The following is a 15,578-nucleotide window of genomic DNA, read 5'->3' on the forward strand; positions in this document are numbered from 1 at the left end:
CTGGTATTTTGTTAATACTTTTTGTATTTCCATGAAAAAAAATAAAAAAAGAGAAAAGTGCCCCTCCCCCTATACATTTGGAAAAAACACATTTTGTCCCCCCCCCCCCTGGCTAATTTTGTGAATTGACACCACAAGGAAACAAGTCTCTTCAGTGGTACAGTAGCAAGTAGAGTAATCTTGCTATGTACAGATAAAATCAATCAGAATAAAGGAGACTGTCAAAAGATGTTTCCTTAGGGAGGGGACCTTTAGTTTGATACCTTAGAATTATTACTATTCTTATGGCTTTTAAAATTATCTGTTGGAGATAGACTGTATCTACAATTGTTGGTCAGTTTTTCCCTATTTTTCATAGTTTTGCTTAGGCTATAAGAAAGGTAAAAATATCATTTGATGACTTTTTTGTGCTCTTTAAATATTATAATTACTTTGATAGTAAATTCTATTTTAAAAACAGGAGACCTAAAAAGTTATTTATTACCTTGTCTATAGATTTTAGACTAAGATTTAGGGTAAAAAAATATGTTAAAAATTAAAATATAGTTATGAAGTCCATTAATTTAAAGAAATAAATTTTAAAGGTATTGATTCAATCTAAATGCATGCAATTTAATTCAGTAAACATTTAGATCTACAAGAGTTATTCTTAAGCACTCATTAAAAATGAGCTACTTTTTAGGGCCCCTTTTTAGGGCTAAAACTGAAATTTGTCCCTGAAGAAATTATTATATTTAGAAAGAACACAAAAAGGTACCAAGTGCATGTTCACTTTCCTCCTAGCTAAATTATGAAAAAAAGGAAAAATTGACCTAATCATTTTTCTAAGCCCAGTCTGGATAAGATTCTATTTTTTATTGTCTATCTCATATTTTTAGTGCTTGCATGTTTTTATTAACAATAATGTGAACAGTACTAGTGAGCAAACATTCCTGTTAAGGTACAGTAGCCTCCTCTCAGATGAATTAGGTCATGTGACTGCATCACAACATAAACTTTAGGTTTTAATATTTGTTTTTTTTTGTAATTAGTTAGGGTTCTAATATTTTTTGCATGTGTGAATCCTATATTTTAGGTTTGCCCCCAGCAAGTCTTTGAAAAAATTCAGAGATGGTGCAGCAATCTTAATTTTGGACACTATATTTCCTCCATTAATGGTTCTGACTGACCAGTATTGGAACCAGCATTTTTATTGTCTTTGTTCATTCTCTCAATTACATACAAGTAGAGGAGTGGACTTAGGATGCTTCCTTGGATGATGGTGCTTGGCTGTGTAGCTTCTAGGGATTTTACTGCATCTATGTTATGGTTCGCACTTTCCTGGTTAGGAACGACATGGTCCACATGGAGGTTGACTTTTTACTATTTTAGGTTTTAGTTACATCAAATGTTACAAGGCAGGGACCTTGTCAAACACTTTTTTCGACATCAAATAACACTAACAGTATACCTACCAAAACTATCCTCTTTTTTTGCTGTTTAGAGTTAGTTTTTTGCAGTTGCTTTTGTCCATGAAGCCAAAATGGGCTGAATTGAAGAGATTACTATTTGTCATATGCTTAATGGTCCTATTGTTGACCAAATTCTTTGCCAGTCTGCTGAGTTGGGAGGTAAGGCTGATTGGCTGGTTATTGGTAAGATGGAAATTGTTTCCCTATTTAGAATATTAGCATAATAACCCTTACCCTTTTCAGCTGATTGAGAGCTTCTTTTTCTCCATGGAGGTGTTAAAAATGTGGGTGAGGGGTGATACAATTTCTGGTGCTAGTAGCTAAATCCACAAAGCTTCAATTCTGTCTGGTACTAATGATTTGTTTGGTCCTATGCTATCTAGTAGTTTCCGTACTTCAGATTCAGTACTTTTTAAGTTACTTGCTACATTGTTTTGGTGTTAAAATTTTTTAATGTTGAGGACATTGAAAATTTTGATTGTTTGGTTATAATCATTCTTGTTAATTTAGCCTTTGTTCCTCCTGTGTCACTGTGGTTGCTTATAATGAACTATGTCATTAACTAAGGGTATATATATTTTTTTTTACACCATATTACAAATTCTTGATATGGGCCCAAATGTTCCTAATTTGGCTGATCTCTTATATTTATAAGTGTTTCTGGTAGGGGAAGTGACAGAAAGCTATGATGGGAGAGAAACTGGGAATTTACTGGGTGTTCTTCTTGCTTCAGTATCTGCTGTTCTTATTAAATGTCCCTTGAGGTTAGAATATATGGCTTTGTTTCAGGGATTGGTTACATATTTGCTGCTATGTTTGGGCATGGTAGGATGAGCTCAAAACATTTTTTTTTTACTGTGTTTTGTACAGCTATGACTATTATGAGGTTCGCTCTTCTGATAGGTATTAAGTTTTCTTTTCTAGTCATAACAATAGAGTAGCTTAAGAGCTGTAAATTCTTCTGTTGTTTGCAGTTGGTTTCATATTTAGGGGTACTTTTATTTCATCTGATTTTGTTTCCCCAGTATTTCCCCATAGGTGGGAGGAATTATCAGCTATTGTTACCTTAGAAACCAATTCATCTTAACCTCAAAGGCAGAGATAAGCATGTTTTGCCATCAGTAAATATTTGCCAAAAAAACTCATCAAAATCTTTTTAGCAGCAACACAGTACAAGCTAAAACGCAAAACAGCTTGTATTGAATCCTGGGGGGATTAATTGTTAGCGGATGTGTTTGTTTAAAAAATAAAACGATTTTGAGAATAATTTGCCTTAAAATGAACCAAAATTTTCTCTTTTTTTAGGAAGAAAATGTACTTCAACTTATGGAACTCATTCCAGCTGAAAGGTTATACAAGGAATCCAGCATAGTTGGAGCACTCATTGTAAGTTTTTGTTTAATTCTCATGTTTTTGGAAATTAAACAGAAATGAAGGAAAGATGGTGATCAAATAAATCATAGGTCTGCAAGAACCTAAAGAGCAATATAATAAATTTCCAAGATGAAGTTAATAGTTGAATATTTGAATTTTATAGACACTTAATTATTCCAGGGGGTGTCTCTCCCTTTGTCCTCATATATGTTGTGAGGTCTTTTTTGAAAGCCTCTTCAGGCTAAGAAACAGCAAGGGTCTTAAAAAAGAATAAACTCTTCCAGGTCCTGTTCATCAAGAAGGCAGACTCCATGATGTATCGCTTGGCTAAATGTAAAGTGGTACATCGATGTCAACAGCAAGGGTCTCAAAAAGGAATAAACTGATCGAGACTCTCTTCATCGAGAAGGCAGATTGTATGATGTACCACTTGGCTAAATACCAAGTGGCACATCAAGGTCAACAGTAAGGGTCTCAAAAGGGAATAAACTCTTCCAGGTTTTGTTCATCAATAAGGTAGACTGTATGATGCACCACTTGGCTAAATGTCAAGTTATACATGAAGGTCAACAGCAAGGGTCTTAAAAAGGGACAAAATCTTCTAGGTCCTGTTCATCAAGAAGGCAGACTGTATGATGTACCACTTGGCTAAATACCAAGCGATCTTCATCAATGAAATAGAATGGAAGATGGGTGTCATATTTTCACGAGATTCTAAAGTAGTAATTGGCAACACTAGGCTTGAGAGTAGACATGATCACTTGAAGTATCTGCCAATTATAGAAGATCTTGGAAATTATCATCTTTATCCCAATATTTAGTATATCGTCCCTGGATGTCTGCCCAGTAATGTAGAAAAAAAGGTGCTATGTTTATTATCACTTTATGTACAATGACCATTGTAAATTGATGTCAAATTCGGTTGATAGCTCAAAGATACCAAAAAGATTCTTTCAGTTCTACAGGGCATCTTTTTGACGAAATATAGCTATTATTTGATTCTGAGACCTATTCCACATTTAAACATATTTCGTGTATATCTCAAGCAATACTGTCATAATTTGAAGCCATCGAGTCAATAAAGTTGCTAAAATTCCCTAACAATTGACCACATATGGGGATGTCCATCAACTGTTACCTAGAAAATGTCAGGTGACCCTATACAACCCTGACACATTCTTTACCATTAAATTCTCTTCCTTTCTTTTGAAAATCGAATCTAAAAAGAACCTGTATTATGGGGAATGAAACCATTTACCCCTTCCTAAATTTCCTCAACAAAATATTAACACATTTGGAGCTGTAGCAACGTCACTGTAATATACTGTATCAACCATGATGAGTTAATGATATGATAAACGGAATATTGTTCTTATGAACATTTTGCTTTATATCTCGTGTTATTTGCATTTTATGATGAATGCAAAACAGTACTGAAGTTACTTTTTAATCCCCTGAAAGGTTTGTATTTTACAATATACGATATGTTCCTATAACCACTGCAATAATCATTTTCTCAATAATTTTACGCTAGGAATCAATTTATTCAAGTTTTTTTTAGCCAGAATAGTGAGTCTAGCATCTGATTCAACATTTTTTGTGCTTGAATTTATTTTAGAAATAAGGGTAAAAGCTCCCTGCTGTATAACTAGATTTTTGGATGAAAAATCTAGTTCATTTCAGAGAACTTCTAAAAGTTATTTAAGTAATCCTTCATAGCTATAAGCATACCTGCTGATAGCAAAGGAGTTTCGTTTAACCTTGGTCCGGGGATCCCCCGCCCCTGGGAAAAATTCGTCATTAGGTTTAAAAACGCATTTTTTGTGTTAAACAAAAAGACTTGAATCTGGGATTTCATGTCAATAAAAATAGCCTAAATATATTCAAAAATATGTAATAAGCCATGACTGATCAAACAGAAAAAAAAACAATGTATGGAATGCACTCTCACCTCTCCCCATCTAAAATTTAGAGTGTCATATGTTCACCTTGTTATATTTTTAATTTAGAATTAGGTTATGATTTTCATTAGCACAATATTCTTTGAATTAGCTCTTCTCTGAAATAAATTCTTTGGTAGCTGCCATATTTAACAAATTTTAAAAAGGGGTCAGCCTAAGCACTAGCCACAAGTAGTTACTTATTTTCTTTGTCACTTTCATAAAATAAGTTGGTGATTGTGCTATTAATAAAGAATGAATGCACTAATCTCGGATGGATACAGAAACCTTTCTCAAAGGTTTGAAGTATTTCGTTAGTATTGCAAAATTTCTTAAATCCTGCTTGAACATTGTAGCATAATACTCAGAGGCGTCAATTCCTGAAAATTTGGGGATGGACTTAAAATGAAAACAGGGAAGAACATTTTGTCTTTAAAATACCCTCAAAAATATCTTTTTTTAAATTTATTGGGGTGGGACAAATTCAGGAGGTACCCCCCCCCCCGTATTGACTCCACTGGTAGTACTCTGCATGTTACGAACGTCAAACAAGTTTCTGAAGTGTCAATTTATAAGTTGAGTAAGGACAAGTTTTCTACTGAATCCTGTCGCAAATTTTCTATCCATTTGATTTCTTTACGTTATCAATTTATTTTTGGAATGTTTTTTATTTACTGAATTTGATTTCGGTCGTACGTTTTTTGTATGGGCTATGACATTTATAGCCTGTTTTAGCTTGGCTGCAAATACCGCCTAGAGTGGGTAAAATCGTATCTAAAGATTCTGGTGTAGAACCTTAATTTCCCAGTTAGTTAGCAGAAACAGTATCTTTGTATGAAATAAACTCGTCGTCATTCAACCTGGATATATACCCGAGTCATTCAACCCGAGTGTTTATACCAAACAACAAAGAAGTTCATTTAAAAAGTAATTTAAAGTTTTTCATTGCAATTTCCCTTCATCTTGGGAAGTTCTCTGTGAATTCCTAAAACGGCAAACTATATATCTCTTTTTTTTTGACGAGGGGACAATTCATGCAAGGACAAAGAGTGTAGGGAACGCTACACGCCTAAATTCTACTTAATTTAAATAAAATGTGAAAAAGTAGTCTCCGAAAAGATGGGGTTTCGCTTACGCTATTCAAAAGATGCAATCTTTTGGGCTTGTGATGGGTATGTGACTGTGGCTAGACAACACACCCCATCTTAAAAATCCTAGTTTAAGAAAAATCACTTTAAAGACATTATTACTGACCTAAGCTGAGATAGGGTGTTTTGCCTTGAATATGACAACCTATCTATAAATTTGTAGTTTCAAGAAAAACACTTCAAAGATATTACTGCACTGACATATGTTGAGATAGGCAGTTTAGCATTGAACACAACGCCTTATCTTGAAAATTTTAGCTTCTAGAAAAATAACTCCAAATATATTATCACATTGATTTACGTTGAGATAGAGTGTTTAGCCTTCAATACGACATCCTATCTCAAAAATCGTGGGCTCAAGAAAAAATCACTTCGAAGATATGAACACTGACCTGAGTTGAGATAGGGCGTTTTGCCTTGAACACGACGCCCTATCTAAGAAATTATAGCTTCGAGAAAAATAATTTCAAAGATATTATCACAGTGACCTACGTTGAGATAGGGCGTTTAGCCTTGAACACGATGCCCTGTCTAAAAAATTGTAGCTTCGAGAAAAATAATTTCAAAAATAATGTCACACTGATCTATGTTGAAATAGTGTGTTTAGCCTTCAACACGACGCCCTGTCTCAGAAATCGTAGTTTCGAGAAAAATCACTTCAAAGATGTGAACACTGGCCTAAGTGGAGATTGGGTGTTTTGCCTTAACACCGTAAAGTGCTTGAAGAGTTAGGGCGGTCCTGCCACCTGACATTTTTGTCATGTAAAGGTTTGAATGAAAAGTGATAGAGGAGGGCATCAAGTGTTAAATTCAGCAATTCACGCCAAGTTATCCAATCTCAACTTGGACCTTTTTTTTTCGAAACACGGTCAAATGTCCAAACCGATTTCTCAGAATTTACGTACTGATTAGGTTTGAACTTCTTTATTTTTAAAGAGTAGCGTTTGCCACCCTGTCACTTGCGCCATATTTTTGTTTGCCTTTTTCTGGGGAAGCCCGAAAAGCAATGTCAACATGGTTAGCCAATCAGGGTGCATCTAACTAAGGTGGTCCCGTAGTGTTCCTACCCGTCAAGGGGCACATTAATATACAGAATAAAATTTTGAGAATGAGCATGGGACAATAGAAAGTAATAAGGATGATTTTTCTTTATAGTTTATAAATTGGACAGACTTTGGTGAAAATACAATGAATCGTTTTCTGGAATATCTACTGGGTATTATGAAATGCTGCAATTGGAGAAGCTCTGACTTTGAACACAGTCCATATCAAAAAATGTTGTTCTCAATTTGCAGAAACATATACAAGCCATGTAAGTCTCAATAATATATTCTTTTCCATCTTTATCTCTAAATAAACCCTGATCTTTTTTTCACTGATGTCCAGTATTTAATTTAGCCCCCCAAAAAGTGTAGCATGACTAAAAAAAATATTTGAAAAAAAAATCATTATAGTGGTCTTCTGACGCTTAATTTGGTGATAAACATGTCACTCACAAGGGGGTTCCAATGAACGGCTATTTGCCTGACAAAATTACAGTTCGACGTAAAGTGAGGGATCTCTTAATTTTCTGAATATTTATGTAGAATGTACTGGTGAATACCTAGGTTTTTCCTTGGGGCTGGTGGATTAGGAGTAATTCTCTGAGTGGCTGGGAGATGTCAAACAAAGTATTTAACGCTCCATAAAGTGCTACGCTTCTGATCTTTATGCGAAATTTCTTTGTTTCAATAAAAAATAACTTCTTTTAAAGAAATATGAAGTTGTACTATTATAAATAGTTCATCAGATACCATGAAACACGCTTGATATATATGTAGTAATGAATGAAGAAAAATAAGCTGTCGCAAGCTCAGAAATAATACGGGAGTTAATTTAGCATCACATAAACCATGGCCAGATCCTCGAAAACCTGGATGGGGGTGTCGGGTTTTGGCACTACTTTATTTGTAGTTTTGACACCCCACTTACAAAAGTGACGAAAACTAGACGGAGAATTAAATAAAAAACTGAAAATAACGATTGTACTTAGATAGCTGATAAAAAGGAAGAGTAAAAGCTAAAAACTTAACCTCATCTGAAATTCAAGGCTCCTTTGGTCTGCAGAGAATCCCATAAGAAACAGGGTTTGTCTCTGTAATTTCAGGTATTGTTTTTATTATTATTATTATTATTATTATTATTACTAGTATAATAACTATTATAACACTCAAAATATGCATATTATTGGTGTGGGTTCCATTTTAATGGCACTTGGTATTTACCAAGTGACATATAGTAGTTGCAAATTCTGTTGGTCTGTTTGTCCTGGTTTTGCTAGTTTAGGCACTTCCAGATAAACTGGGACGGTGAAATTTGGTAGGCGTATCAGGGACCAGACCAGATTAAATTAGAAATAGTTTTTTCCCCGATTCGACCATCTGGGGGGGGGGACGGTTATATAAGCGCAAGTCCTAGATACGTGATTGACCTAACCAGAATGGATCCGCTCTCTTTGGTGGAGTTGGGGGGGGGGAGGGATAATTCTGAAAAGTTAGAAAACCCGAGGTATTTTTAACTTACGAAAGAATGATTGGATCTTAATGAAATTTCATATTTAGAAGGACCTCGTAACTCAGATCTTTTATTTTAAATCCCGACCGGATCCAGTGTTATTAGGGTGGAGTTGAGGGGGGGGGGGAATCTTGGAAAACGTTTATAGTGGAGAGGTCAGGATGAAACTTGGTGGGAAGAATAAGCACAAGTCCAAGATATAGTGACATGATCGGACTAACGTGACTGACATAAATGGACCGGATTCGCTCTCTTTGGGGGAGTGGGCGGGGGGGGGGGGGGTAATTCGGAAAAATAAAAAATGAGGTATTTGTAACTTCCAAACAGGTGATCAGATCTTAACGAAAATTGATATTTAGAAAGATCTTGTGCTTCAAAGCTCTTATTTTAAATATCGACCAGTTCTGGTGATATTGGGGGAGTTGGAGGGGAAAACGGGAAATCTTGGAAAACGTGAAAATTGAGGTGTCATCGGATCTAATGAAACTTGACATATAGAAAGATATTATGTCTCAAAATCTCTATTTTCAATTCGAATCGGATCCAGGGATCTAGGGGGTTGGAGGGGGGAAACAGAAATCTGGGAAAACGCTTAGAGTGGATAGATCGGGATGAAACTTGATGGGAAGAATAAGCACAAGTTATAGATACGTAATTGACATAATTGGAACGGATCTGCTCTCTTTGGGGGGGGGATTTCCAGTGCTTTGGCGAGTTTGGAGCTTCTGGACGTGCTAGGACGATGGAAATCGGTAGGTGTGTCTGGGACCTGCACAAATTGACTTGATAACCCTTTTAGGGTTATCCCTTTTTACCATTTTTAGGGCTGGAGGGAGAAAAAAAAATATGAAAAAATGAGGTATTTTCAACTTACGAATGGGTGATTGGGTGATCAGGAACTCACGTCTCAGAGCTCTTATTTTAAATCTCGACCAGATCCGGTGACATTCGGGGGAGTTGGAGGGGTAACCGGAAATCTTAGAAAACGCTTAAGAGTGGAGAGCTCGGGATGAAACTTGGTGGGTAGAATAAGCAAATGTCGTAGATATGTGGTTGACGTAACCGGACTGGATTCGCTCACTTTAGGAGAGTTACGGGGGGTCCAGTGCTTTGGCGAGTTCGGTGCTTCTGGACGTGCTAGGACTATGAAAATTGGTATGCGTGTCAGGGACCTGTGCAAATTGACTTCATAAAGTGGTATCCTCGATTCGACCATCTGGGGGGCTGAAGGGAGGGGAAAAATTAGAAAAAATGAGGTATTTTTAACTTACGAGTGGGTGATCGAATCTTAATGAATTTTTATATTTAGAAGGACCTTGTGTCTCAGAGATCCTATTTTAAATCCCGACCTGCATTAAGCCTCTGATTTTCCTTTTAAATCAATCTATTGATTCTTAGAATTTTGCTAGAGCTCATGCCATATGAGCTCTTGGCTCTTCCGACCTCGTCACAAGTGCCATATTAGCTCTTAGCTCTTGCTACTATATGTTATTTGGATGTAAAAAAAAATATTGCTACTACTTCACACTAAAATTGTTGTTAAAAAAAGTTCAAAAATGTAAGAATCAAAATGCCTTCAGGATATTCTTTCTCCAACATCCTGGTAGAGGTCCCCCTATTACCATATCCCTTAGATCTTGCATCACTAAAGATAGAGGCTACACAATCTTGGAAAAATTTTATAACTTTTATCTCAATAAGTCTGTATGCAAACTTACCCTTGAATACCTGAGTGAAGATGCTTTAACTTTATCAAGCCTTTCACACTACCTTACGTAGCCTTCCACCACAATAAATTATATCAAGGTCGTTTTTGCTCCCAAGGACAATGGATACTATATATTAACAGAACCATTATTCCCCTTTACTGCGGAAATTGTTGCTATGTATGGGCTCTATTATGGGACTAGTCAAAGAGTCCACCTGACGAGAGGCAAAAGAACCGTAGCATATACTCTTTTGTGGAGATTGGGGACAAAATTGTTTTCCCCTTTTCCCTAAACACAAAATCGTAAGAAGTTACGTCTCTCTAATAAAAGAAAATTTTTTCTAGAAATCTTCAACTTGACGAATGAAAATTCTTAAGCCGAACTGGCCAGACATGACAATATACAATCAAGAGAGATAAAACTCTAAACAAGAAAACTTCAAACGAGACGACGGCCAGTAGAATTAAAAGACTAAAACAACGCGGATATTTCGCCTGTATAAAACAAGGTGTCTTCAGCACAAGATAGAAAATTAAAAGAAAACTAATCTAAAAACAAATAAAAACCACCACCAAATATAATAAATACAATTGTCGCTACTTATCCACGTAGGGAAAAGCAGCTATGCGAGTTACTTCAATGAGAATCAAAGAGCAACTGAGGAAAATTTATGAAAATTGAAACTTAGTTAATTATTCTGTTGCGAAATAATCCTTTTGTAAGCTAACATTGAAGCAACTCTTTTTGGTCTAGTTTGGTCTAGATTACCCACTAGACCAAAAAGAGTTGCTTCAATGTTAGCTTACAAAAGGATTATTTCGCAACAGAATAATTAACTAAGTTTCAATTTTCATAAATTTTCCTCAGTTGCTCTTTGATTCTCATTAAAGTAACTCGCATAGCTGCTTTTCCCTACGTGGATAAGTAGCGACAATTGTATTTATTATATTTGGTGGTGGTTTTTATTTGTTTTTAGATTAGTTTTCTTTTAATTTTCTATCTTGTGCTGAAGACGCCTTGTTTTATACAGGCGAAATATCCGCGTTGTTTTAGTCTTTTAATTCTACTGGCCGTCGTCTCGGTTGAAGTTTTCTTTTTTAGAGTTTTATCTCTCTTGATTATTTATTATCTTCAACTTGATCCCCCAATTGAGACGAAACAGCTTATGGCTACTCAATCAAGTATAAAGTTCTCGTAATATTTTAATGAAATCAACTGATTGTATGGAATCGCTAAAATGAGAAGTACTTGCTTGCCTATATGCTTCAGAAGTCTAGTAATATGCACTCTGTTGTTGGCATCTCGAAACCAACTGAATCCAGTTGTAAAAGCACCCTGGGAAAATAATTACCTCAGTTACCCGTTGTGTAATTTCGCATGATTGTTTTCAAATTAATGATCGCCTGGTTGTTAGGGACACTTACCAATCAAATAATGTAAGGTTTTATGTGAAAGTAGTGTGAAAAGGTCTCTGCAGTCTAAGAAACGCAATATCTTTTTAATGTGTTGACTCCGTTATTCAGCAATGTATTAATGACCTAAATTTTTCCAGTTTTCTTCTATATCTTGTAAATTTCTTGTATTTGGGTTTCCATTAGGTTTGTTTGTATATTTAATGTATCATCATTTTTTTATATTTCAGCATCTTCGTTGTTGATGACAAGTCCTGAATATCAAATCTTACGATCGAAGGTAGCAGGAAGATGCAAAAAAATTTTGAAAGAAATATTTACAGAAACAAAAGGGTTGGTATTCAGCTAATAACATATATTTACTTTAATGAATCTATTTTATTTGTGAAGATTTGGGGAATATTATCTTTCAGTATGAACTAAAAATGCTAATACCCGAAACTTAAGAGTGAATCTGATGTAACTTTAGGCTATAGGAGAAGAAAAATATGGTTCTGTAGGCTTTTGTGGGTAGCTTATTTTTGTTGATTGAAACTGAAAAAAAAAACATAAAAAACATTCAAGTTAAAGTGTGTTGAATAACTATGACTTATTTTTAGTAAAATTTCAATCATTTAGGCACATGTGAATATACCTTTAACTTATGAAGACTTGCAAGGGCACTCTTAGGAGCACAGTAATTTGTTTAAGGAAAAGCGTCAGATTCGCCCTGTGGTTTTAAGAAAAACTTAATTTCTCAGTGAAATTATTCTTGAATTTGGAATAACGGGACTTGAAATTTTTCTCCTGATTCCCTTCTGATATTTAAAAAAAAAGAAAAAAATGGCACCAGAAAAATGCCAAGCATTTTGTTCACGCTAACAAAAAATTAGACGTGTTTTAATTTTGGGAGCAGACTTAGGATTCAAGTTGACTTAGTAATTTTTTTTGTAATCGTTGAAGGACGGAATTTTCTGCTTAATAGAGCTGAGTTTTGGGAAAAACTAAGAGAGCAAAAACTAGGAATTTTTTAGCTTTGAATAGGGTATAAAAAGCTTCAAATTGTTTTGCTTGCAGACCAATGGTCCACGTAGCGGAGGCACTGGTTTAATTACCTGCCTTTGACAGGGATTGCTATGAGTGGTTGGGGGCAAGTCATCCGATGATTTCCGTTTTTTCCCTCAGGTATCTTCAGATGCCAATTTTGACCTGGGTCGACTCTGGCTGAGCTTGCCGTCACATCGCCGACACCAGTCCTAGACTAAATTATCAGGAACCAGGACTCGAATACCTTGTCCGAAAGAAACAGGATCCAGTTTGAATTGTGCTCCCTTGGCTATGGAGCTATTTAAAAGTGAAAACTCAGCCGTAACTTATGTTTTTTGAGACAAATTATTCAGAAGGCTTTGGAATGTCTTGGAGCGCTACCGCTATATGCGCTGAATAGTTACACTAAACGCCTTAAATTAGACGCCCATTAAGCTGGCACAAGACTTTAAGGGTATCTTTATGACTATTGGGCGTATTGGGAGGATTCAGAAGTACAAAACATGAGGGGGGGGGCTGAGAAGTGACTGCAATTTTCGTTAAAGTATCGATAAATAGCTCCTCTAACATGAATGTGTAATTAGTTTTAGAGCTAATTTGAGTTGCGAGAAGCACAATAAGGCTGCAAAATAGAAAAATATATTATATTATTAAACTAGCAATAATTTTATATGAAAATATCTTTTTTTGTATTTTTTTATATTTTATATTTTATAATTTTTTCTTAAAATCAGCACCATAATTTTTCTGTAAATTGGCTTACTATCATTTTCCGGTGTGTGAAGACGATCAAGACAATTCGCGACTTTGGGGATATTAATTTCCCTCTTCGAACCCCCTTAATGCTTTTCGTAATCTCCTGCTGACTCAATTAAGAGACTTCTGAGGGTTGAAAGCCTTCAGCTTTCAAGTAGAAAGCCTTAAGTAGAAGGAGTTTCAAAATACATTTTGTTTGTTGTAAAATCTGTTGATTTCAAGGTTTTAGAGAATATCATTCCCATTTGACAGCTGTAGGGTGGGTCTAGGGTCTAAGAAGGAAACACTGTAGGCCTACAATTCTTAAAACTACTTAAAAAAAAAATCTAAAATGGGTACTTACTTATACCCTTCCTAAAAATGCTAACTTATACTTTACACACCCCCCCCCCTAGTATGCAGATAAATAGCCAAAACATATACTCTCCGTGAATTTTAGAGACTACCTACCTGAGAAAGAAACAAAAGAGAACTATCCTTACTCGTGTGCAATTTTTTTCTGTCCGTCAGCCAAATAAAATCTTATAAATATGCTTTGTAATTTTTTTAGAAAGGAAAATTTTGTAATACTTTGAAGATAGAAAAATTTCTGATTTTCCAAGCAAGTTTGGATTATCCTCTAAAAAAGATCTGATCATATCAGAAAACTAGCGCATCGAAAAATTACAAGAATAATCCGTGTACCTGTTGGACCAAGCTTCGTTCTGTGACTATTGTTCGTTTAATAAAATTGTTTGCAATAAGACAATTTTTCGTTTTAAGCTTTGACTACAGTTTGTCACCACGAACTGTTTGAAATCACGATCTAGATAGGTAGCAATTTTGGGAATATTCGCTTAAGGCTTTAGTTAATTTCGGAAAACATATTCATGTTAATTATGTCACTAATACCACTGTCTACAACGAATGAAATGAAATAAAACTGTCTTTCTTTTCAGCAAACGAAGCTCTGTCTCCTGGTACTACATTCTAGTGGTGAAAACGGATAGGAAAAACACCCTTGTAAAAAATGGAAATCATAAATAGTTTATTCTTAAACAAATATCAGCTATTTGTTATTCCTATGTCTATTGTATTGTATCAGGTTAACACGCTTCTTCACAACTAAAGTCCTTGCGTTGACCCTGTATTATGTTGCTAAACATAATAGCATAACGTTACTATAGAGCGACTCGAACTCCAATCTTCCCCCATATGTCGTTTTAGTCATAAAGTTCAAGATTATCTGTTTCAAAATTTGTTTCATTTTCACTATCTGTAATGAACATTTTAGTATATTCGATTAACTTGACATGTTACCCAATGACTTTCCAAAGATCGTCCCGGACATGGCAAAAATTATTTTGCCGCCTTTCTCCAATGACAAAACGTTTTATGAACCTTTTAATTAGGTTGTTGTATCCTCGAGATTTGTTGGCTAGGAGTTTCTGTGTTAAACAATTATATGGAGTAAGCTGCTCCAACCAACTCCTGAAGGGTTGATCGAACTTACTCAGTTATGCAACTCTTCTTGCTCCAAAATTCTTCAAAATTTAACTGTAATTTCAGAGTTTTGACAATTATATACGCTATTATATGCACTGAGCGGGTCCAACCAACTCCTGAAGCATTGATCAAATTTACTGAATTCTGCTGCAACTTCTTGCTCCAAAATTCTTCAAAATTTAACTCTAATTTCAGAGTTCTGATAATTACATACACTATTATATGCACTGAGCGGGTCCAACCAACTCCTGAAGCATTGATCAAATTTACTGAATTCTGCTGTAACTTCTTGCTCCAAAATTCTTCAAAATTTAACTCTAATTTCAGAGTTCTGATAATTACATACACTATTATATGCACTGAGCGGGTCCAACCAACTCCTGAAGCATTGATCAAATTTACTGAATTCTGCTGCAACTTCTTGCTCCAAAATTCTTCAAAATTTAACTCTAATTTCAGAGTTTTGACAATTATATACGCTATTATATGCACTGAGCGGGTCCAACCAACTCCTGAAGCATTGATCAAATTTACTGAATTCTGCTGCAACTTCTTGCTCCAAAATTTAACTCTAATTTCAGAGTTCTGATAATTACATACACTATTATATTCACTGAGCGGGTCCAACCAACTCCTGAAGCATTGATCAAATTTACTGAATTCTGCTGCAACTTCTTGCTCCAAAATTCTTCAAAATTTAACTCTAATTTCAGAGTTCTGATAA

General features: G+C 35.2%; 1 protein-coding gene across 4 annotated transcripts in view; it reads left to right on the plus strand.

Moving 5' to 3' along the window:
• The window catches only part of LOC136025934 (uncharacterized), an 81,483-nt gene that overhangs the window by 27,948 nt on the left and 37,957 nt on the right, over positions 1-15,578 (plus strand). For all 4 annotated transcript variants that reach the window (XM_065702022.1, XM_065702019.1, XM_065702021.1 and 1 more), the window contains exons 3-5: positions 2,757-2,837; positions 7,069-7,225; positions 11,818-11,920. In XM_065702022.1, the coding sequence (XP_065558094.1) occupies positions 2,757-2,837; positions 7,069-7,225; positions 11,818-11,920 (341 nt within the window). The remainder of the gene's footprint in view (positions 1-2,756; positions 2,838-7,068; positions 7,226-11,817; positions 11,921-15,578) is intronic.

Source organism: Artemia franciscana, chromosome 4 (assembly GCF_032884065.1).
Source record: "Artemia franciscana chromosome 4, ASM3288406v1, whole genome shotgun sequence".
Taxonomy (NCBI): domain Eukaryota; kingdom Metazoa; phylum Arthropoda; class Branchiopoda; order Anostraca; family Artemiidae; genus Artemia; species Artemia franciscana.